We start from the raw sequence: 26,502 nt of genomic DNA, 5'->3' as shown, positions 1-26,502 counted from the left end.
TCCGTCCGCGATTTTTCTCTTGATCAGCGACGATTTCTCTAGGTGGAGCAGAGGGTTCTAGTTGCGTAGGTGTGATTGGAACAGTGGATCGAAGTTTTCTGCCCATCAAGAGTTCAGATGGACTATATCCGTTTGTGAGCGGCGTCGTTCGATACGAGAGTAATGCGGGGTACGGGTCTTCGGATTTCTTCATTTGTTTCTTTCCGACTTTGACCGCAGCCTCAACGAATCCGTTGCTTTGTGGGTAACGTGGGCTGGATGTCGTGATTTTAAATCCATAATCTTTTGCGAAAGCGCGGAATTCTGATGACCGTATCCGCTGGAATTGCGGACCGTTGTCGCTGCGGACTGTTTCGGGAATGCCATGAGTTGCAAAGATCGATTTGATGACGGCACTCGACTTGAGATCTGTCAATGGTCGTACCTCAAAGAAACGTGAGTAGTAATCAGTGACCAAAATATACCACTGCTTTTCCAGGTAGAAGAGGTTCATTGCGACTATTTGCCATGGTCGATCCGGGAATTCGGAGGGTTGCAGTGGTTCGTGTGGATTGGATGACTCTTTGATACATGCAAAGCAGCATTTGACTTTCTCTTCGATGGCTTTTGACAGACCGGGCCACCATACGGTTGATTTGGCTCGTTCTCGACATTTGGTAATCCCTTGGTGTCCTTCATGGATTTTGGACAGGATTTCCTCGTGGAGAACCTTCGGTATGTAGATCCTGGATTCATACATTATGAGTCCGTCTTGAACAGTAAGTTCGTTTCGATGGGGATAGAATTGACCACAGGACTCATCTACGCGATTCTTCGCTGGCCAGCCTTCTGAAATGTAGTGGTTCAATTTTTTACAGGTGTTGTCTTCGGACTGAACTTTCCAAATTTCTGCAAGTCTTACGTCAGAGGATAGAAAACTCGTCGTGACCAAGTGGACGTGGGCTGATATTTCTTGTTTCAGCTCGGGACTTCCAATGTCCGGAAGTGGACTACGTGAAAGTGTATCCGCCACAATGAGGTCTTTGCCAGGAATGTACTTGACTGTATAGTCCAAACGCATCATCCGTATACGGAGTCTTTGCAATCTTGGTGACATATCGTCCAAGTGTTTAGTCTGAAGGATTGCGACCAGTGGCTTATGGTCCGTTTCTAGTTCGATCTGTATTCCGGTCACATAGTCTCGAAAACGTTTAGACGCCCAAGCCAATGCCAGCGCCTCTTTCTCAATTTGGGCATATCGTTTTTCGGCTTCTGAGAGTGTCTTTGAGCCAAAAGCCACTGGGCGGACTTGACCATCTAGCTGTCTTTGCTTTAGCTCCGCTCCGATACCAAATGATGATGCGTCTGCTGCGATGATGGTTGGTAGTGACGGGTCATAAACGGCGAGTATTGGTGCCTTGCTAAGAATCTTTTGGACTTTCTCGAAGGCATCATCTTGAACAGGTCCCCAACACCATTCGTTCTTCGTGCTACACAGTGAATTCAAGGGTTGCATCATGGCGGACATGTAAGGAATGAATTTTCCGAGGTAGTTGATCATACCCAATAGCCGTTTTAGGTCTTTGGGTGTTTCGGGTTTCGGGAACTTCTTGATCGCTGCTACTTTCTCGAGATCTGGTTTAATTCCTTCTGCGTCTATGATGTGGCCCTAGAATTTGACGTTGGTGACTGAAAACTGACATTTGTATTCATGTAGTGTGATCCCGGCTTCCGTCAGTCGTTCGAGAACTTCACGTAACCGATGGTCGTGCTAGCTTTGGTTCTTCCCCCAGATCAAAATGTCATCCTGTAGATTTGTTACGCCCGTTATTCCATCGAGGCAATCTCTTATTCGTCGTTGAAAATGTTCCGAAGCGGAGCTTAATCCGAACGGGAGGGGGTTGAAGAAGAACCTTCCGAACTGCGTTATGAAGGTGGTGAGGCGTGCTGATTCTGTATCCAGGGGTATTTGCCAGTATCCACTGACGGCATCCAGTTTCGAAAATACTTTGGCACTGGTTAGTTGTCCAAGGATGTGATCTACCGCTGGTAACTGGAAACGTTCTCTCTTGACATATTTATTCAACTCTGTGAGATCGACGCATATCCGAACTTGTGTGGATGATTTTCTTATGACGACCATCGGGGCGCACCAATCTGTCGGTTCTTCGATCGCTGTAATTACCTTGTTCTCCAGCATACGGTCGATCTCGTCTTTCACCTGCTGCATCAGTGGTAAAGCAACTCTCCGTGCTGATGGTAGGGCATACGGTTTGGGATTTTCCTGAAGACGTATGGTGTACGGCTTCTCGGTTTTGCCCAGACCAGTAAAGAGAGTTGGAAAGTCTCTAAGGATTTCTTTCGGTTGCCCTGTGTCGTTGGCAACGGCTGAGTTCCCCGAGTCTTCTACAACGGCGTCAATTCTCGTTATGATTTGTAGCGCTTGGCTTGCTTCTAGGCTCAAGAGTGGAGTTTCTAGGTCCGGTATGACGTAGAGAGTTTCGTTCCTCTTGCAGCCTTGGTACTCTAGTCGTGCTTTGATCATTCCCAGACATTTTATCTCTTTTCGACCTGGTCCAAATAATCGTTTGTTTGATTCTTGTATCAGTCGGGACTGAATCGTTTGGTTTGATATAGCGCTGACTTCGGCTCCGGTGTCGATCTTGAAGTTCACAAGTTGACCGTCGACCCGAATCCTAGCGATCCATTTTTTCATGCTGCCGCTGTGAATTGTGCCCAAGAATGCCTCTGGTTTGATTTGCGCCTCCGTGATCTCATCTACGGCAGTATTTCGGCACTTCTTGCTATAGTGGCCTTTCTTTTGGCAGTTGTAACAGACCGCTTCTGCTGCTGGGCATTTATCCCGAGGATGAATTGTGGACGATCCGCATCTTTGGCATCCGCCTTGGCCTGCTGGTTCGTTTGGCCACTGGTTTGAGGTTTTTCGCCCAGGTTTTCTCTTCCCTGCGTAGGATCGCGTCCCAGATGCTCGTTTGGGCTTTCGTGTCTGGAGGCGATCAACTGTGACCCTTTCGGTTTCTGGATGGATTTCCCTTTGCTGTTTTTTGACTTGCTCATTCTGTTTGGTCATTGTGATGGCTTTCTCCAGCGTAAGGTTCTTTTCCAACTGTAGTTTTTTCGGACAGACGTTTGTCCCGAATTCCCACGACTATCCGATCACAGATCATTTCTTCGTGGAGGTTTCCGTACTCGCAATGTTTCGACAGCGTGTGAAGGGCAGTAATGAAATACTCCATGCATTAACCCTCTTGTTGAGTATTCGAGTTGAATTTGGCACGTTCGTATGTTCGATTTTTCTTTACTACGTAATGACTTTCAAAGCGGAGCATGACCACATTGAAGTCGCCTTCTTCTTCCCCGGTCAGTTTAAAAGACTCAAAGATGGTTTCCGCCTGAGGTCCCATGAAATACACCAGGGCATTGACTTGTTCGGGTCCGGAACCCTTACTAAGTCCGGATGCCAAGCGGAATCTCTCAAAGCGACGACTCCACTGCGTCCTATCTCCAGGGCACGTCAACGGCTCTGGTGGGTGGATCTGGAACGTTGCTGACACCGGAGTGGCTGGAGCTTGCATGGTAATACTGATCGTCGAAGGGACGAGGAGCCCAATGAGGAAGAGACGGCGTCGAGAAGGAGAAGGCACACCTGACAGGAACTAGTGGGTTGATTCTGACACCATGTTTAGTTAGCTACCGTTAACTAAAGAATTTCATACGTAATAACTTTTGAGGAGGTTTTATTAGATCTATTGAAGTTACAGGTTGAAATGACAGAGAGTAAATGACTGCCGATTCATATTCTACCGGCCGTATTTATATGCGGTTAAAAAACAATATTTACAATCTAAAAATACACTAGTCTAAAATATAGACAAACGTCATTATGCAACAGGTTTTATTTATTTTGAGATATGCGCTGTTGTTTAGCCTTCACTATTCAGTTAAGATTTTTTTGGGTGCGTTATAAGCCGGGAATTGTAAACGTTGAGGTGTTTTTGGTTTTTTCTATTACAATTTTCAAAACCGTGGGTAAATGGATTGACATTTTCTGGGTTTCTAGTATTTGAATTACCTTGTTGTTTAATTGGATTATTATTATTATATATTTTTATTGCATATTTATGCTTTTACAATGTTTACGACTGTGGGTATTTAGATTGCCTTTATCTTGATTCCTAAGTATTTTAATTAATTTGTTACTTGGTTAAGATATTATTATATATTTTCCTATTGGTTATTTTTCTTGGATATTTTGTCTATCTAAAGTGTTGATAATGTGGGGGATAATTCATGTCAACGATTTTTTATTTGCAATGATTTTTATTGGCTTCAATGGATTTGGCGTCATGAGCCCACGCTGTTTTTACCTCTCCGAGGGGAAAAAGTCCCGTAGGAGGGTTCATGCAATCACCGTGTCTGTCTGTCGTTCAGGCCTGCGAACGCATTCGAATTTTCGTTGCAAAGGTACGAAGTTCCTTGGCTCACTGCGTTCGCAGTTTCTCGAAGGGTTGGCAAAACCACAGTGTGACGGTGAGCGTTAACGGATTGATTAGCGGTTGGGTTTGGTTTGGATTGTATTTTTTTCGTCAACTTTCACCGTCGCGACAGTTTTAATTCAGTTTTTTTGGATTTTTTCGTTATTGTAATGTTTATGTGTAGGTTGTGAATGTTCATTTCCTGTTGTGAATGTTGTGGGTGTGGAGTTTACTGTCAATGTTGACTTCGTGTTGTGAATGTTGTGGATGTGGAGTTTGTTCTGCTATGAATTAATTAATGACTTTGGGACGGACCGAGTGCTAAGTGTTATGAAACCTCTCAGCGTCCAATGGCATTGTTTCCACCAACTGTACACGGCATTCTTCTAAATATCAATATGCGATTTATTTGCGCCGCCGGGAACCGAACCTGGGTCTGCCTCGTGTAAGAGATGTACTCTAACCACTCAGCCACCAACGCTTGTTAATTTACGGTGTTTTTCTAAAAAACAGGTTTGGCGAATGTCCTTTAAAAATTTATAACCTTAGGTACTATAATTTATTCTACATCATTTTAAATATTTATAAATTATATTAATCTTATATTGAATAAAATATTTATAAATTATATTAATCTTATATTGAAGAAAATATTTATAAATTATATTAATCTTATATTGAAGAAAATATTTATAAATTATATTAATCTTATATTTAATAAAATATCTATAATTTATATTAATCTTATATTTAATAAAATATTTATAAATTATATTAATCTTATATTTAATAAAATATTTATAAATTATATTAATCTTATATTTAATAAAATATTTATAAATTATATTAATCTTATATTTAATAAAATATTTATAAATTATTTTAATCTTATATTTAATAAAATATCTATAATTTATATTAATCTTATATTTAATAAAATATTTATAAATTATATTAATCTTATATTTAATATAATATTTATAAATTATATTAATCTTATATTTAATAAAATATTTATAAATTATATTAATCTTATATTTAATAAAATATTTATAAATTATATTAATCTTATATTTAATAAAATATTTATAAATTATATTAATCTTATATTTAATAAAATATTTATAAATTTTATTAATCTTATATTTAATAAAATATTTATAAATTTTATTAATCTTATATTTAATAAAACATTTATAAATTATATTAATCTTATATTTAATAAAATATTTATAAATTATATTAATCTTATATTTAATAAAATATTTATAAATTATATTAATCTTATATTTAATAAAATATTTATAAATTATATTAATCTTATATTTAATAAAATATTTATAAATTATATTAATCTTATATTTAATAAAATATTTATAAATTATATTAATCTTATATTTAATAAAACATTTATAAATTATATTAATCTTATATTTAATAAAATATTTATAAATTATATTAATCTTATATTTAATAAAATATTTATAAATTATATTAATCTTATATTTAATAAAATATTTATAAATTATATTAATCTTATATTTAATAAAATATTTATAAATTATATAAATCTTATATTTAATAAAATATTTATAAATTATATAAATCTTATATTTAATAAAATATTTATAAATTATATAAATCTTATATTTAATAAAATATTTATAAATTATATTAATCTTATATTTAATAAAATATTTATAAATTATATTAATCTTATATTTAATAAAATATTTATAAATTATATTAATCTTATATTTAATAAAATATTTATAAATTATATTAATCTTATATTTAATAAAATATTTATAAATTATATTAATTTTAAGAAATTTAAGGATAAAATAACACTTTCATTGTTAGCATGAATAAAGGTTTAATTAAAAATATAAAATCTAGTTCCCTTAAAGGATGTTTTGTGTTTTGGCGGCTTATTTTCGAGGGCTGATAACATTGAAACGAAACGGTTCAGGACGCATGTTCATTGGACATTTTCAGTTCAGTAGGACCCAATGAATACGCCCTATAATTTATGACATAGTCTCCCAAAACACACTGTAAAGTCAACTAAGCTTCGCTAAGAAATGCAATCCTACTACGTTTCCGTTGAAACTAGATTTTATATTTTTAATTAAACATTTATTCATGCTAACAATGAAAGTGTTATTTTTTCCTTAAATTTCTTACCATAAGCATGAAGTTCTTCACGCTAAAGTTTTTAATTTTATTAATCTTATATTTAATTAAATATTTAAAAATTATATTAATCTTGTATTTAATGAAATATTTATAAATAATATTAATTAATCTAATAATTAATTAAATATTTATAAATTATATTAATCTTTTATTTAATTAAATATTTATATATTATATTAATCTTATATTTAATTAAATAGTTTAGTATTTTAATGTAAAATTTGATCGTGATCAGGAATTGAACTCGGGTCGCATTGTAACAATTCGGATAGTTCACCGCCGAGCCATTGACTTCCTTAGGGAAAATATTAAAGTAATGGAAGCATTATGATAAGGCGGGTTTTTTTACTAAACGGATAAATACAATATCTGTATATATTGTTTATTGAAGTTTGTTTGTTTATTCTTTGGTACGGTTTTTTGTTTTGTTTTAAATTTTTGCTAAATTCTTAACAAAATTTCGTTAAAACACAAAAAGTAGTTCATTGTTACCTTTTAATAACGCTTAGAAAAAGGATAATTATTCAAAACTCCCGCGGAAACTATATCAAAGTAATAATATAGCGCCACCGTGTAGAGAACTATCAATCAAACCGGGTAAAAAATATAATATCTTCAATTTTTCTAACTTTAGTCAAATCTCGACAGGTCAAAAAAAAACACAAACTAAAAGTATATAATGCCGTTGCCGTAAATATAGAAGATATAGTCTTTCTTGGTTCTTGGCTGTCAGACGAACTACTACAGGACAGGGTCCTGGTGTCGGTCAAAAGTTATGAGGTAACTTTGCGGTTTTAATTAGTATGTTCGGTCTTCGGTCAAGAAAAGAGTTAAATTGTGTTTCGCGTTTGGAACGTGAGTGAATGGACTTAAGTGTATGAACAGTGCGTGTTAAAGACTGAAAGTGTTAAAGTAATTGTGAACTAACTCAAGTCAGCTGCCAAGAAAAACTGTAAGATAAAATTGATTGTTATTATTTTTTGAATTGGAATAACATAATTATACCCTTGAAATTATCAACTCATCCTGTGAGGCTAATTAAGTAGATTTGAAGTCATAAGTAGCGAAAAGCTCTCAGCTGTTAATTAAGACAGAGTTTATAGTTAGGTAGTTTGAATTTAGTTAAAATTATTCAGTATAATTTATGATATTTTCTTAAGTGTAAGTGTGTTTTGGTTTATTTTTCAATCACAATGAACTAAGACAAATCTAGTCTTTGACACTTGAGTACCAGTTCTGTACAATTACGTAGAAGGGATATATATTGTTGGGTAATTGATGAAAGTTAAATCTAAAACGTTCCATAGACTTTTCTGAATAAAAATAAACATTTATAATTTTGCATAATTCTGGTTGCCATTTTATTTTCTAGTCACTCGCCCACAACATTACAATTCTGGCAATCCCGAATCAAATACATTTTCGATATAACGGCGACGGGAATTTATTATCGTTAATTTATCGCGCGGCCTTAGGGAATATTCTTTTTACATAATTTCTATAAATTATCGTTTAATTAAAATCGACCCTATTCCGTTAAAATTATAAACCAAAAAGCGAACGGTCGTTATAATACCCTCTGTAGATATTTATCTCATTAAAATAGCTTCGTATTATATTCAACTGATAAACTTGTACTGTAAAAAGGGTTTCATTCAATTGTGCATTGTTATAGTACGTCTAACTCGCTGTTGTAACTACTTAACTCATGATATTCTGAATAAATTAAAATTGGTCGTTTCGTCTCAATTATTTTAATTAAAATTAAAATTTTATACCGGGCGGGATAGAAGTGGGATAACATTTTTAACAAATAACTCTGAATTGCGGAGATATATATTTAAGGGTTATCTCGAGAAATAATACCACTTAGGACAATTCTTCCGAGGAGAGGTATATTTTGGCTTGCCAACTTGTTATTAGTGCTTTCACTTAAAGTTTTGGCTTTTGCTTTAACTTTTTTTCATATAAATTCGATTGTTTAAGACCTATAATACAATGGGTGGGTTTTTGACTTTAAAATAGTGTATCGCATGTAAATTTTACGTTTCGTGACAATCTAATAAATTTAAATTTTGTATTTTATATTTATCATTTTGTTGCTTTGTTAATTTAATAACGTTTAGGGTCTAAATTTGGTTTTTTGTTATATTTATTATTATTATTAAATATATTCTACTGGTTGGGATAGCACAGGGATTACGTTTTTTTATAGGATTCTTTGTATGTGGCGAAATATCGTTGACCACCGTGTCCAGTAGTTAATACGCCCAAGGGCAAACTCTACCAAGGAGAGGTTTATTTTGGCATGGTTGCCAACTTGTATTAGATAAATTTTGGTCCGTCTTAATTTTAAAGAATTTTAACAATCATAGGCAATATAGGAAGTTAAAGTTGAAAGACTCTCTACTTACGTCTACAATCCAATCCGAGATTATCTGACCATTCTCCATTTTCAAGACAAGTTGTGTTACGTCGTCCATCAACTTCGAAATATGGGTACTCGCATCTAAAGTGGCAAAGCCATTTCTTGTTCATGGTACGTCGGACACACCTCATATATCTTCCTTTTTGATTTGGCGGTGGTGTGCAATTATAGGTTTTAGCTTTAATTAAAAATTCAAAACAATTCAGCCCCGTATCATCGAACAGATTCTGTAGGACACTCAAAGTTAAATTTAAATATATTTTAACAACATGTTAATGTAACTACAAAACGGTAGTAGGCTAAAACATTTAAATCAAAGAAAACTTTAAAAGCCTTGCCTTTTACGAATCTAATAATGCGTTAATCGTCGCACTGAAAATGTTCACGCGGAAATAATGGTACGCCACCAAAGTCACCTGCTTCCGCGCCAAGGCAGCCAAGCCATCATAAATTCTTTCATTTTTATAAAATTATATAATAATTGCCTCGATGGTTTAGATGAAATTTATCTTCTAAACTGCATAGACATCTTTATTAAAGTTACGTCGTAAAATTCAATCTTAATTTAAAATCACCAATACTTCAGAAAGACGTTCTACAAATTTGAGTACCATATTTCATAACTCACAATTGGAGCCCATCGAATCATATCTAGGTATCCCGTAGTATTAAATCCCTCAATTATTTTATTGGATAACACAGATTTAAAAGGGTAAAAATAAATGGGATATTTTTAAATGATTTTAAACCAAATGATTAATTTGGTTAATGTTTCTATTTAGCCAAAAAAATCGCTAGGAAGGAATGTCATAAATTGAAAATGATCCTTCTAAAACCGCATTTAAAGGAATTATTAAATACTTGAGGAGAACGTTAAAATAATGTTAAAATGAAAACCAGTTTAGGAAGAGTTCGTTAAAATTTAGCGAATTAACGTCCCCTTATCAGGAAAAATAAACTATAGCTAAAATTGGGTTATTTCTTAAAAAATAAAACACACTTCGAGAAATGTTTCAACTGAATAAATATATATTGTCGTAGCAAAAGTCCTTGAAAATGGCTATGCAAAAATTACATTTGACCAACGAAAATGAAATTTACAATAATAATTATTGAAAATATTTGAACCAACAAAATAGATCTAATTCTATGAGGTTCGAACCCCTACTTAAAATATTCGAAGATAAATCACCTTAATATTGTTGCAGTAAGCGTTGCAGAAACATTTTTTTAAGTCCACGAAATCAAGGAAACGGAATGGGTTTAGATACTTAATTTACTAAGAATGAAGAACATGTTACCATTTTATTTGTAATTTTGATTTAAGCAATAAAAAGCCTGAACAATATCAGCAAAATTGGACAAAATTACACCTGAAAAGTTCGATTAAGGTCAAAGTCGACTTAAAGGATAAGAAATCAAAAGTTTGTCGTGATATAATAATTAAATAAGTTACTTGTTTTTAAAGAGTTATCTCGTTGTCTCCTGATCACGTGTATGCACCAGTCACTTATATATTTAGACTTACCTTTACATTTCCCGAAGCTACCATGCCATATTTTTTTTTACATTTAATTATTCGTTGTCCTTCCAAATAGTAATTATCTTTGCAAGTGGCGACGCAACCCCGGCCAACACATTCAATATTTCCATTTTCTATTGATGGTAATCCGCATTTGATTCTGGTATTTTTGACTACAATGAAACGAAACCACAATGCAAAAATTAGAATTTTGATTTATGAGGTAGGGCCTCTGATTTCCAGCTGAATTTACCGAAAACCGTTGAAGTACACTTTTAACCTCGTTTTCATCGTAAAGCGACCGCCTATCGTTAAATTTCTTCTTCACTTTCCCCGTTAATAACGGCCACGATTTTCGTTACCCCCCAAACATTGGGTGCTGGGGCCAAAGAATGTGTTTCTCTATCTCTAATAAAGCTCATCGCACGCTGTTACGGTCGCTGTCTGTCGTGTCCCCATTGTGCGCAACTTCTGGAGTCATTAGCCGGAAGTGCAAATTAGGCATCCGCGAAGTGGGCTGTCAGACGGGCGGTTATTCTTTTCGGCTGCTTTTCTTATTTTACTATTACACGAACATAATATTTTATGATCTGAATTCTTTACTTTATTGTGTTAACATTTGCTTTCGGGCTTCTTGAGATAACATGAACATGCATAAAGGTTTTCACATCTAATATCAGAGAATGCTGATTTAAATTTAACTGTTAGAACACTAGTCCCTAGGTAAAATATCATAAAATAATTGTTTCAGTTCTAGGCATAATATTAAATTGTTAATATTTTACAATTTCAAGTTGAAATAAAATATTACTTAAAATCGATAAACTCCTTCCACCTATTAAGTACGAGTCCTAATTGATTCCTCAAAATAAATTATTAGAGTGGCGGGGAATAATCTTGAATAACACTGAGTTTTGAAACCAAATAAACTGTTCCCAACAGTTATAGCCTAATACCGAAACATAAGTATTCGGCCGTTAACTCAGTACAATACAAATGTTGGTTTTAATAACAGACCATTACTATCGCATATCAGAACGTTACAATTTAATTTTTTTCACTTCCTGGATGTACGGTTAGGGTCTCAATATCAGAACGTTCGTATAAAACCAGAACTTGAATAGTTTATCAGATGAATAAACGAAATAATTTAGATAAATCGATTCACATTACTTACAAGGTTCGCGACATCTACACATGAATTTACAGCCAGATACTTTGCAGATTGTCTCTTCCAAACTCTTACATTTTATTTTAATGGAGCAATGTTCCATTTCTTCTCTAGGGCAATCTACTGTTTCAAAAAATAATTTTTTGTCAGTTTTTTTGTTTTGTTTTTAGAAGTAACCGCAATAGACAAGCGAGCCAAAGTAAAATAATAGGATCGAAAAATTACCCTAATAGTAATGAACGTTTCTTGCTCAATTGTTTCTACTTACCATGCACGCATTTGGGCATATCTTCATTCCAATCACCTCTTTCGGTACAATACATAGTTGGCACTCCTTTTAATACGAAATGGGGATCGCAAGTAAAATTGCACTCCTTAATGTATTCTAATTCATCATGTGGTTCACACTCCACTTTTCCGTTATCCAACTCAGGAGGCTCACACAATTCTTAAGCCAGAAAGTATAAAATATTGCGTAAATGGAGAGTATCCTTTTGGGAAAGTGAAACTATCATTTGACCTTCATTTTACTTAGACCTAGTAGCGGCAAACGTGTTAAGCTCTTAAACTGAAGAATTTACGTTTGCTTAGCAGACACTTTGCGTTTCATATCAGCAAATCGTTGGTTAAGAATACAGAAATCGATCAGTTTATGAGCTTCTCGTGTGGTCCGCTTGACCTGTATCAAGTTATTAGGCGGATTAAGGTGAGTGTATAAAAAATAATATTTCAGTCTAACTACATCCACTGTAAAATCACTTGTATTGATTCACTGTTGAAAGGGTTTTTGTTTGACTATAAAACAAGGTTTTATTTGGTTTATGATATTTTAAACGTTTTGGAATACTCTAAATGTATTTTTTAGTTTAGTCTACCAAGTACATATTCAATTCCGTAAAAACGTTTTATTTAAAGGGAACCTACTTTTATGTACACTGATTAAGTATGTAAACGATAACGGTAAAGAAAAATGAATACGAAAACTAGTACTGTGATTACGGAGACTACTGGGATTACGGTAATTTCTAGCTAGAACGATAAAGTTACGACCACCACGGTAACGGATAGATTCTAGTGGTGGTGGAACAATAAGTTCAATTAAAACACGATTGCAGCGGTTACGGCAATTGCTTAAATAATTCCGTAATAAAGAGCTGATACCAACCATAACGAAACAATTGCGGTGATTACAGACGGACCCCAACGAGTACGAACGATAAAACAATGCGGACCAGTTACGCAAATGGCCAAACGATTTTACAGACGGACCCCAACGAGTACGAAAGATAAAACAATGCGGACCAGTTACGCAAATGGCCAAACGATTTTACAGGGACATATCTTAAAACCCTAAACCACAAGGAGTGCAGGGAGGTTATCGTTATAAATTATTTAATCGATTAAGGACAGTGTTAAGGCCTTCACCCTGAGCTTTCGAATATAAAATGGAGCCCCAAGTCAGTCTTGATATTTCCATCTTAAGATACTAAAAACACGTATTTTGGTAAATTTATTTTAAAACTAACTCAAATTTCTATAAATACCTTTCATAATAACCTCATTTGGAAACGATTAGTGATTGAGCTGTGAAAAATGTTTACTTACTTTGTGGTGCACAAAAGCAATGGCGTTTAGGATTTTCCCCACCTCTAAGAACACAAGCCCTTTTTACTTTAACCTTACAGGTAGAAAACTGTAATAGTTTTTTTTTGCAATTTAATTTTGATAGCAATGAACATTCTGAAGCTGCAAACAGGAATTTTCCATTGAAATAATTTTATATTGCTAATTAGAAAAATTGTAAACATATTCAGTTTTCCAAAAACAGGTCAATTTTACCAGAACTGAAAAATACATGTATGTATAATTTTCATTCGGTATTTTTCAGTTTTGCTGGATTTACTCGTTTAGGCAACCGTATTCAAACCTAAAATTAAACTGAGGCTCCAATGAAAGATAATGTGGCTCTAACAGTCATTACTTTAGGTGCTTTTTGGTGCAGCAATCTACTAAAATAAAGGCTTTGTAAAGACAATTTTTTTGAAAATGGCAGCTCAATTTAAAGAAAAGCGCATTCCGCTCACTTTTGAACGGGTCGGAGCGTTTAAAGGCAGCATGAGCGAAAAATTCCTATCGCTTGAAAGAAGAAGAACAGAGCTTCCTCTATATTTAGCTATAAATGATTAAGATTATGAGTGCATTTAAAGAGAGCTCAAAATATTTTAGCTCAAAATGCTTGTTGGATATTATTATCTATTAAATATGATTAATGTTTTAAAAAAAATATTTAAACTAAACATTTAATTTAATAATTTTTGAATAATCCTTTTCTGGAGAGGGATCTTAATATTTTCTTGAAATGATATTTCAGTCATTTTAAGTAAGAAATCATTAACAAAAAATATACTAATAATTTCCCCTCTTTACACGCTTTCCTCCTGGTCATCCATGAAAATGAGGGAAATATTTAATTGTATCTGAAGCATGGAAGGAAATACTACATAGATTCAACGGATAAATGACATGAACAAGTTTTCGTCAAAAGTTATTTTAGTTTGTATAAACTTTTTTTCATAACCTTATAATAAAGTGATAGATAACCTTTTTAACAAACCAATTTAATTCAATGAAATTAAAATACATAGTTATTTTTAGTTCCTTGTTCTACTAGTATAGCTTCTTTCATAAATACTTCGTTTTGATTGTTTCAACTTTGAGACCAATTGCCCAAAGTGTGAACGCTCTAAGGCAAAGGTTTTGGAGACCGATTGCCCCTAGTGTGTACGCTCTAAGGCAAAGGATGCGGAGGCCTATAGCGAGTGCGACACAAACAGACAAGCAAATTTATTAAAGAAAGTAATTATTAAGCACTTGAATCGGACCATTTTACATGCTTATAAATTAATTGTACGAATTAAATATCTGACCATTGTTACGTTCTCGTTTTAAAAAGCTGTCATATATTTAAATCAGATATTTAGCCAATAAGATTGAATATTTATCTAATAAACATATTTCTGGCTAAAATTTTTACTTTTTTTACAATTATCTTAACGTTGGAATTCAACGGTTGCCCGAGCGTAAAAGATGTCTGCTGAATAGCGACCGCCATGCAATAATTGGTGAAGAATTTCACTATAAATTGCAATGGACTGCTCATATATATTGTAATCTGAATGTTTATTAGTTTTACTGATATCGGCTGATTTCCGAGTATAGCCAGAGTTCCTACACAGTACTGATGAGCCCCAAAAGGTCTACTGTTGGAATCACGGGCTAAAATTTTGACTTTTGCTATAAAAGGTTGATATTCGCGTTTAGAATACAATTATACGGGTTTTGTTTTTTAATCAAACTATAACTTTAGGTAATTGTTCCCTTATAAGATTTTATTTATATTTGTATTTTGATACAAAAATCTTCCAACGGGGCGTTTCTAATTGGCTACAGCGGAGGATGCGAAATAAACCATGTCTTGGAGATGCAGTGCCTGTTGAATTCATTTTGGATCGCGAAAATAAATAAAAACATCCCGGCACAAGGTTTTTCTAAGATAGACTCATGCTTACTCTATCATCTTCAAGCAGGACTGCTGTACAGTCTTAATAAGCCAAGTTTCATCGTTTCAAGGTTCAAAAACCTTCTTTTTACCCTGATTTCTATTATGGAAAGTTAATATTTGGCCGTGACTCTTTGGTTTCTCCTAGCCATTAAAACTTTTAGAGGCTAACGGTACAAGTAAGAAGGACTTACCAAAATCCTCCTACGCATTGTAACCCTGCCACCTAATTAAAGGCATTAAAAGTCACAAAGGTGGTGCCTTGAGTATAAGCCTAGCAGATAATTAATATTATTATTTTAATAAATACCATAAAAACGGAGATATTAGCCAAAACCCATTTTTGTGTGCTTATTTCCCGCGATAAGAAATTGCGCTTTTAAATAATGATGGGGACTTTTGACACTTTAATAATAATGACTTAATGAAAATGCATGCAAAAATTCCACCTGCAAGCAATTTTTCCGAATTTTGGCGAAAATTTTTACTTAAGTTACGGGACTTTTTATTTAGCCTCGAAATGCGATTAAATCAATTAGGACTCTTTTCGGAATCAGCTTGTTTAAATCTGATCCCCTTAAAGTTCGGGTCGGTTGATCATTTACCCCGCACTCGACTCAGTAGTAGCTCGAATCAGTTTAATCAAGGCCCATTTTAGGATTATATCTGGCTCTAAAACGGTTCACTCGTTTTTCTTGTTCAAATTTATAAAGATTAGATACTCTTTATAGTTGTCACTTACAACTTCATTTTGTGTGATGTCCGTTCTCTGGAATTCAAAGAAATTTAACTTTATCGCAAATGAAAGTAATACAGTTCGTTACCAACGATATCAGTTATACAAACCTTCAATTCAAATAAGTGAGCTGACTTTGCAATCGTTTTTCATCACAAAGGCAAAAAAACTTACATACGCAATTGAAGTCCAATTTTTCGCCGTAGAAGTGAAAAGCGCGTGTAGGAATTTTCCCAATAAATATTTCACCAGGTTTCTTACAAGTTAACGTACAGATTGGGTTTCCACAAACAAAATCCGCATTTATTGATTTTGCTCCACATCCAATAAAACCATGATATGATTCTTAAATAAATAAATTATTTTATATTTAAAATCAAATCTTTTTTCGTAGGTTACGAAGACAACCATTGGACAATAATAGCTAATTAGAAATGAATGTTTACATAAGTAACAATCATTTCTAATTTTGCTTATGTTTATTATGTTTCTTATAAAAGCATGATAGCAAAGTAGTCCGAAAAGCAGCTAATTGAAAGTATTAAATTTGAATTAACATTATTTAAATTTTGAAATGTATCGAAAATATTTTAAGACGTATAAAACCACTTGCAGTGAAATGACTGCAAATGTATTCAATTTTCACCTAAATTACAGAAAAAATTAAAGGTAGTCAATAGTCTGCGATTGAAGATTTTTAAGAATGTTTTTAACCTTCTGAGAATAATTTATATACGGACTGCAAGTACATCAAACCTTTAGTCATATTACAACTAATAATAAGGATACTATTTTAGACAATCTGCTTCGAAGAGATGTTTTTTCCAGGCACATTTACGTAATATAACCGATTTTATGTTGTTACATTCAGTAAACTGCATATGTAGCTTAGCAAGCTCTTATTACATTTAAACTTTTTTATTGCAGCCTAGAAATTAAATGCAGTTAAATTGCAGTTTTTTAACTGAATTTTGACTGAAATTCATTGCAGTTCAGTGCCATACCGGTGATTCCTACTATAATTAGCACTTCCGGACAGTTATGAAGATTTCTTTTTTTAAATTGATTTAAGTAAAAGCCTTTTACAATTTATCCTTAATGTAGTTTTTTGAAATGATAAATTTACTAAAAGCAACAACCATCGAGTTTCACAGCACGAGACAAATTGTGCTAATTGTAATAAATAAGAAAATATTCTAAAAATAATTTTTTTTTGTTTCATTTTAAAAAACCTTCCGGCAACTCTTAATTGGAAAAACCCTAATGCATCATATTCAGATTTTTAAGAAATAAAATCTAATCAACTCCCATGAAGGTTTGGAAAGCATGAAGTATGAGATAAGAAATATTTCCAGTAACGAAATTTTATCTTTCAATTAAACGTATTTTGAAAGTAATTTCCGAGCTTCAGCTTAACAAGACATTTATCTAAAAAACAAACTTTTAATCGTAAAGTTAAGAGTGAGGACATTAGTTTCGAGGTTCAATTGCGAATAAGTAAATGGTAAAGATGTCAAATACAACAGAAGTGTTGTGCAGATTCCCAAATAATCCATTTTCATTCAAACTTACACTTAACATTTGATGCAAAATAATTATTCCCTTAATCCAAGGGAAAACATTTAATTTTAATAGAAAAACTTTTTTTTAAGAAAAATTTATAATTTTATCTTTTGTACATCAAGAGAGATACCATAGAAATCAAGAGTTCAATGACTTCAATTTGAAAGAAGGGGACAAAGAGGGTTAGTTAAGGAAAAGAAATACCATTCCCATTTCGGAAACGGTAGGTAAGAAAATTACTAATTGGTCGAAGGGAAGAAATCCTTCCACTTGAATAAGGTTTTCCATTTATAGTAATCGGACGAAAAAATCGTTAAGATTTTCGACAAATATCACGAAGCCGACCTCAACCGTTTTGATAAAAAGATCTTAAAAAGTTTGAAGCGGGGGAGGGAATCTGTAACGAATTCATTATAAATCTTTGTTTTTGTTTCTGAATCTATTATGCTTAGTATATCTATGGCCGGCTTTTTAGTTTTCCAAAATAGCGCTGCTCCGGATGTGGCGGAGCGTTTGGGCTGATGCTCGTTTTTCTTATCCTTGCAGGACTTTCCGGCCCGTTCTTTGGTCTGGAACTGTCATCTGGGCAGGCCTCAGGAACGCCTTCTGTCGTTGGCTCGTGTTGATCGTTTCCAGGTTCCCGCGGTATTGTGTAGTTTCGGTGTACGCTCCTCTTCCCTTTGTCCGCTCTGCTGGATAGAGGGAGATTTGGCTAATTTTGATATATTCTGCCCCGGTTCAGCGGTTTCCCGCCTAGAATTTCGGAACGCTTTTCTGGGGGTTGGCTTACCCCCTTCCTTTGGAAACACCCTGACCTCTCTATTTTCATTCTCCGCTTTTCCGGAAGGTAGCTCCCGCCCGGGATACTTCCGCCTTCTGTCGGGATTTTGGCGATCCCTTCAGCACTTTAAACGTTGGTGCCGCTTCTGTCTGTTACGTATTTTTGTGGTGTTGGTGTCTCAGACTCTAGCCGACACCATATCGTGGGACTTTAAAAAAAAAAGGTTTTCCAAAATAAAGACCCTGTATCCAGGAACGAATTGAATCTATTTATAATGATAACGGTAGTTGATCATTTCTGTTTTCATATTTTTCATTTTACTTATTATTTTCTTTATTTTCTCGATATAAGAAGTCTGGTCATGAATTTTGCAAAACATTGTAATTTTGGCCTTCAGCTCTTAATTTTTTGAAATATTTTCCATTTAAGCAATGTTTTCCAAATTTGCTATGAAAAGATACTAAATTTCATATCAGTCGCTTCTTAAAATGTCATAACCGGAAAAATGAATTTTAAGAAAAAAAAGGTTTATCCCGTATCCGGTAGCAACTACGTACTGATTTTTTTAGGCATTTACATCTGAGGCTGATTCTTCAGAATCTGTCATTTAAAAATTTTGTTCAGTGATCAAATTCATCTTTTCTACCAGTTGTTTATATCAAATCAAAAATCATTTTTTGTTGATTTTGTCTTAAGAATTGGATTTTCCGATTGTAGACTGTGGGCTGGTTGGTTGCGGCGGAAGATTATCAAGTCCGCCTTAAGTTGGAATTGGGCATAAGGGCGCACGTATTCAGCACAAGACAGGCACGGGATAAATCAAAATTAGAATCTACGCTACCTGGCGGAGATAAAGAGCAAATCCTCCCAGTCTCCCTCACCCCAACCACCTATACTACCTCTTGCAAGAAAACGAGAACCACCGATGGTCTAAAGGTATACAATGAAAACGGTTGAAGAGGTTTAAAAGACCAACAACGTTTGGGGAACCTTAAAAATATTTATTTATTAAGTCAAAAAGATACGCTGTTCTTTGGCCGATAGGCCTTCAAAGCTAAGGTACAAGTTAAGACTAACTAACGGAATTTTTAAAAAATAATAACACGTGACAAGAGAAATTAACAACAGGTGACCAGAAAAAGCATGAAAAATGACCACGCAATACACAAAAATAAACCTACTAAAAAAGACTATAAAAAAAGAGGAAGTTCACAATAAGTTTGATATAGAAAAAGGGGGAATGGGGAAAACCAGAAAGGGGAAGGCAAATACAAAAAAACACCCGCTTGTAAACAACACTCCAAACCCGCGACCAAAAAACCACTGACGATCGAAAGAGACCAAAACGTAAAAATTTCAAACGCTATCAGGAGAATCACGCCACCGGGATGACCGCACGCAAAACACCAAACAAGAAAAACGAACTTCCTAAAAACCAACTTATCATTTAAACCGGAGGGAAACTCAGTACCCAAATGAAAAATTACACGATTTTCTTCAGGACGCCTCTGCTTGCTGGATAAATTAAATGTACGCAAAACGCGAATGGAGACGTAATTGTACGCGTGTTGTTAATGTGATCAGTGATTTAGTTCTTAACTGCATACTTTCTAATGCATTTGAGATGTTCTCTGATTCGATCAGCGAGCCGACTCTGAGTCTCACCAATATAAAGAATATCGCAAACCTTGCAGCTGAGAGCGTAGATTAGATTGGCAGTCGTGCAGCTGAAAGACCCCTTGATCAGAGATACTGACAATATAGAGATATGAAACTCCCTATACATCGCTGCGACCCCTTTTTTTTCGTTAACGTCGGCGCCATCTATCAGACGGGAGAAATCTTTCTCCTCCCGTGTTTATTTGTAGTAGGTTTACGTTTTGAATGAAATTCAATGAATCATATGTGCAGCTTTAATAAAGAAATACGATTGCTTAGAGGATTTTCAATATAATTTATTAAGATAAGATTAAAAGTAAGTTTTTAATTAATTATATTTAATTATTTTAAGAAAGTTCATGTATTAACTATTTTTTATGTTATTTTAGACCTTTGTTACTTGAATCAGGGCCAGAGGTTAAATTAATGATCATTAATCCAAGGGTATTTCTGGGATAAATAATTGGAATATTATTAATCCAAGTATATGTTTTCGAAATACTTAACGGCTAAAATGTTTGGTAAGTATTTGTTAATGTTAAACCTTAAGTAATTTTCTATCTAGATGTTTCGGGGTTTTGTCATACTTGTGGTTTAAATTATGTGTTTCCAATGTACTATACGAATGGAAAGTTGTACAAAAAAATTTATTATTTCTTTTAAGTAATCAACACATGGAACATGCTGATGCATCTCATCTTTTGAAATAAACCAAGATTGATCGATTGTTCTTGAAATAATTCTGGTAACCCTCTCTTTGACTTCATTCATTTGTATTACCATTGGGAAAAGTTTATCAAACTTGTCCTTGATCTCAGATCTCTGGAATCTTTCAGTTGGTATTGTCAAGCCACTGAATGTTGATGTATCACGAGACTTAAATTATGCTAATATATTTGACTGGTTGAGTGTTTGTTTTTCATCTACAAGTTTGGTTTTGCATGATTCACAATTGTGGTTGTTATTACAACGAGATAAGACATATCCTGAAATGTAAGATAGTGTGTTTTGTTTTCCAGGCCCTTGGCTTTCAAGTGAACTTTTACAAATTTGAAAGTCTTCCTCCGAACATGCCCTGGGATAATAATTATTTGCTGATGGAAGACTTTCATCATAATCATATGGAATTATTATATGGGTCTTATATAAGTCAATGTTAAGAAGGAATTTGTCTCGATATTAGGTTTAGTGGCCTGCTGAATTTCAATTGTAGGAATTTCCACAGATAAAGAAAATCATGTTAAAATTTAATAGAGTTGTTTTGAATGAAACAGTTTATATGCTTTAAAAATGATAATTTGAGCCTTGCAAAGATTTCAACTGACAAAAATGTTGGAGGGGGCAATAGCATTAGTTGCCCCTCCCAGTTAAATTCTAGGGAGGAACCTTGTCCCCCCCCCCCCTGGTTCCTAAGCTCTTCCACCATTTCTTCAGACCGTTTACTAGATTCTATTTGAAAATTGAGTTTTAACTTATGACCCCGTTATCAATGTATAAATTTCATCGTACCAGTTGTTTTATGATAGTTCTTGATATCATTTTCTACTAAGTTATCCGGAACCTTTACGTTTGAGCAACTAGCTAAATTATCATTCCCTTGGGAAATATGTTTCATTTAAATTAACTTATAAATAAACAATACTTAAAACTCAATTTTTACTTGTTGGCTTAAATTCATTTGAAAATATTGTTGGAATAGCGTTTGATGTCAGTTAGCTGTTTTTGGTTTTTACTATTCCTAAAACAAGAATCCTCAAAATGTAGGGCGCATATTTTATTATGATGTAAATGTATCGCATCTTTCAAATAAAGATAGCTCTGAGAAATGGCTGATAATGTCGGAAGAAGCTAAGTTTATTGAAAAACCACATATTAAAGATAGGCCTAACAAAACCTATTAATTAATTTTTCCCACCGTTCTTGCTCTTTTGGAAACTTAAACAAGGAGATTCTTTGCTTTTCTTTGGAACTGTTACAAAATTTTAGAGAACAAATACTTACAGGCATATTTCTTTATTGATACAAACCATCAAGATGATAATTTCTAAAACAAAACGCGTATATAAATTTTTGCGTCTGAAATCCATTGTTTGGGATTTAGAAAAATACGCTTTCTCCCGGCCGTTAGGCATCGCTCCGCTCAGGATTTTTTTAAAATTCCGGGGGTCGCTTTTCAGGCGGAGTTTCATATCTCTATATTGTCAGTATCTCTGCCCTTGATGGTGAAATCAAGCCTTGGACCACGGACGGTAAGGTCAGACGACACAAACTTGCAAGTGTTCCACTGGGGACGATTGCATACTTTAGTACCCTCATCATTCACGTGAGAATCTTGGCCCAGCAACGAGCTTGAAACGAGGAGAGAACGCATGATAGCTAAATCTTAGAGGTTGTGTAAAAATATTGCTCGTGTCGGGGTTCAGTTGTAGCAGGCGGTAATGTTTCCGAATGACACTCTCGATCCTGCACATCTGAGGGTGGTACGTGAGGACTACAGATGGCCTCTCATAGGTAGACTTCTTTGGATTGACGAAAAGGGCCTCATTCCGGAGACAGTGGACACCTTATTAAGGGCCGACTGTTAAGACAGTATCAGAGAAACCCCTGGCCGAGAAAGAGTCCCGCATCTCGCCAGCCTTTTTATTAAAAACGTCATCTGAAGAGCTAATTCTACGTAAACGGAGAATCTGGGAACAAGGAATAGCATTACGAGCTGATAATGATTAATGAACCACAAAATATTAATTTTATTATAAATATTATTATTTAAATTTACGAGTTTATTTAACGTGAATTAATGAAATTACGTGTTCAATCAAAACTACTTAATTATTTAACTAATTTTATCTGTTCTTAATTTTTATATTTTTTTATATTATTATTTTCTTAATTTTTATTTCCATTATTTTCATTTGATGAATTATTTCTACAATCACAGCCAATTGCTGCGAAAAAGCTGATCTAAGTTGGCCGAGCTAAAGTCCTTTTAAAATATCTGGTAGCCCAGTTTGTAGTTTATTTTGTACGACGCCATTACTCGATAGTTTGGAATAGGTCACCATAAAGTCCATAATGCGTTCTACACAAACGTTAAAGATTATAACATAGTAATCTCTAGTATTGCTGATAATATATCATAAGAGTAAGTATTTTATTAAAAAACTGTTTGATTTTTTGGCAAAAGTGAAGAACAGCCCCCCCTCCTTTTTTGGTTTTTTATTTTCTTATATGAAAGCCCAGTGTGTAAGGAGTACGAAGGTATTTTTTTTAGTTTCCGCAAATGAGAATTAGTTAAGTGGGAATTTTTAAGAATAGCACCTTTTGTTTTTTTTGGTTTTTGTTTATTGTTTTAGGTGTATTATTTGTCAAGGATTACAGAAATGCCAAAAGTTTTAAGCGCAATTTATTATTTAGAAAGATATGATAAATATAAAATTGTTACTTACCGCCAATATTTATCTCGGAGAATACATAATATTTCGACATTTTTGTACTTATTGGGTGAGGTAGGACTGATGAAGAATTAGATTTAACGGCAAGATACTACTAAATTAAAAAAAAAGTGCTAAGTGAAAGGTTTTTTTACGGCGAATTCATTTTTTTTATTAAATTTTTTTCTAATTGTTAATTAGTGGTCAAGGAATCTAAAAAAATAAAATTATTTTGCGGGAACATGTTTTTACAAGAAAAAAAAGAAGCAAAAAAAATGGAATCTTGAAAAAATGGGCTTTTTGATGGTACTGCATTATACAAAGCTTTTGGGTAAAGTAGGACTGATGAAGGATAAAATGAGAAATTGTGAAAAATGGGAATTATTCTTTGGGCGCAGTTCCTAACTAAAAGTGAAACTGGACTCGTATTGGCGCCTTACGGCGCCGCGCACTCGCTTCGCTCGAGCGCTGGGGGCGCGCGGCGCCACCCCAGCCCCATTCTTGCTAATCAAGCTGTGCCATCTATAACGCAACCTAGAGGGCACTACCTAGTATAGTCTCTTGTGGTGCGAATTAAACAAGGGATAGCGACTGAGAGATAAATAGATCCCACACGAAGGAGTTTTCCCTCCTTCTATTAACTCCACATACGGACATCATATCCAATGAAAACGTACCTAGTATCTAGCGAATGGAATTCGCCGTAAAAAAACACATTTCACTTAGCAATTTTTTTTAAATTTAGTAGTTATCTTGCCGTTAAATCTAATTCTTCATCAGTCCTACCTTACCCAATACGTACAAAAATGTCGAAATATTATGTATTTTCCGAGATAAATATTGGCGGTAAGTAACAATTTTATATTTATCATATCTTTCTAAATAATTAATTGCGCTTAAAACTTTTGGCATTTCTGTAATCCTTGACAAATAATACACCTAAAAAAATAAACAAAACCCAAAAAAAACAAAAGGTGCTATTCTTAAAAATAGCCAGTTAGGTTAACGCGTTTTGAAAACCGTCAATTTCAATGCATTTTTCGACAATAGTTTAATGTGAGTTCTATACTTTTTCTCCCGAGATAGAGCAGGACACGTGAAATCAAAATTTAATTTTGGTGTGTACTAAGGAGTAATACTGAAAATCAAATTTGTAGTGGTAGTGTAGACTATACTTAACTCTAACAAATAAGGGATTTGGGAGGGAATATGTTAATGATATGTACCTCATAGAACGGGATTCTTTAACAATGCAAAAATGTTTAACCGCAATTTATTGTTTAAAAAGATATGATCAATGTAAAATTGTTACCTGCCAGCAATTTTTACAACGGGAAAAACGTCATATTTCGAGATTTGTTTGTTTATTTGATGTCGTAGGACTGATGAGGAGGACGATTCTTTAAATTTCTAGATTTTAATACGTTTTGGAGAACGTAGGACTGATTACGAAAAAGGAAAAGGCTGAAATGCAGAACAGTACTAACTTTTAAGGGTTGGGAATTTTTCTCGTATTTCAACGCATTTTAGGTTTTTTTTAATTATACCTGACTTCTGTGTGATGTTGACTTATACAACGTCGAATGTACTCTAAGTATTGGCGCCTAATGGCGCCGCGCACTCACTTCGCTCGAGCGCTGGGGGCGCGCAGCGCCTCCCCAACCCCATACTAAAAAAAGCTATGGGCCAACTATAACGCAACCTAGAGGACAGCACCAAGCAAACAACAAAAGTACCTATTGTTAAAAAAAGCCCAAAGGACTTTGTTAACACGTGTGAAAAATCTTCAATTTCAAAGCATTTGCGAGGGTAAGAAAAGTTCTTATCGACTGAATTTCAACTTGGGCAATCGAAAACAGAATATTGGTGCCTGACGGCGCCACCCCAACCCCATTCTTGCTGTCACGATGGGCCGTCTATAACGCGACCTAGAGGACATTACCTAGCCATAACGCATCAAGTATTGTCCAAATACGCGGAAAACTAAAATAGTTAATTGGTGTTCAATGCTTCACATTGGCCCAAATAATTAATTGATGTTCAACGCATCAAGTATTGTCCAAATACGCGGAAAAGTAAAATAGTTAATTGATGTTCAATTCTTCACATTGGCCGAAATAATTAATTAATATTCAATTAGTATAGACCAAAATGAAAGTTTGTTTTCATGTGTCCTACTCTATCTCGGGGTAGAACAGCCAGTGAAATCTCAGGTTAATACCAGTGAAACTTGTAAAATCACATTCCCGATAACTTTTTATTTACATGTTTGCGGATAATAATTAATACACCATTAAATTCAGCGTAAAAAATGCTACCAATAAATCGAATAAAAAACGAAAAATAATAGGGGGGGGGCTATTCTTCACATTGGCCCCTTTGGCGAGTATTCATCTTCACTCTCACTGAATGGTGGACTTATAGCTCAAATGTGTTCCGTGAATAGTTTAGTGAATTTGTATTTCCAAAAGTAAGATTTTGGGTGTATTCTTTGAAAGTTACGGAAGGTTCACTGTTTTTAAAGTTCATTTTGAACCTGTACATGTTTCAATTTAACTTTTTAAGTTTATTATTCATTACTCTCACTGAACGGTTCGATTAAAGCTTTATTTCATACTGTGATATTTTATATATTGGATTTGGAATTCCAAAAGTAAGATTTGCATTGAATTATCCGAATGTTAGGGAAGGTTCGCTGTTTTTAAAGTTCATTTTGGACCTGTACATGTTTCAATTTAACTTTTTAAGTTTATTATTCATTACTCTCACTGAGTGGTTCGCCTAAAGCTTTATTTCATTTTGTTATATTTTATATATTGGATTTGGAATTCCAAAAGTAAGATTTGCGTTGAATTCTCCGAATGTTAGGGAAGGTTCGCTGTTTTTAAAGTTCATTTTGGACCTGTACATGTTTCAATTTAACTTTTTAAGTTTATTATTCATTACTCTCACTGAACGGTTCGCGTAAAGCTTTATTT

General features: G+C 34.1%; 1 protein-coding gene across 1 annotated transcript in view; it reads right to left on the bottom strand.

Annotated features, from left to right (window-relative positions):
• Positions 1-17,646, bottom strand: part of LOC149943743 (P-selectin-like) — a 28,311-nt gene extending 10,665 nt beyond the window's left edge. The window contains exons 1-7 of the mRNA XM_090176175.1: positions 17,532-17,646; positions 16,265-16,435; positions 13,401-13,541; positions 12,064-12,243; positions 11,802-11,918; positions 10,631-10,797; positions 9,089-9,280 (exon numbers count right to left, since the gene is read on the bottom strand). Of these exons, the coding sequence (XP_090032301.1) occupies positions 9,230-9,280; positions 10,631-10,797; positions 11,802-11,918; positions 12,064-12,243; positions 13,401-13,541; positions 16,265-16,435; positions 17,532-17,646 (942 nt within the window). The 3' untranslated portion in view covers positions 9,089-9,229. The remainder of the gene's footprint in view (positions 1-9,088; positions 9,281-10,630; positions 10,798-11,801; positions 11,919-12,063; positions 12,244-13,400; positions 13,542-16,264; positions 16,436-17,531) is intronic.
• Positions 17,647-26,502: the final 8,856 nt, after the last annotated feature.

This window comes from Leiobunum rupestre, chromosome 5 (assembly GCF_980474605.1).
Source record: "Leiobunum rupestre chromosome 5, qqLeiRupe1.1.hap1, whole genome shotgun sequence".
NCBI lineage: Eukaryota > Metazoa > Arthropoda > Arachnida > Opiliones > Sclerosomatidae > Leiobunum > Leiobunum rupestre.
This window is presented reverse-complemented; position numbering and strand designations above follow the sequence as displayed.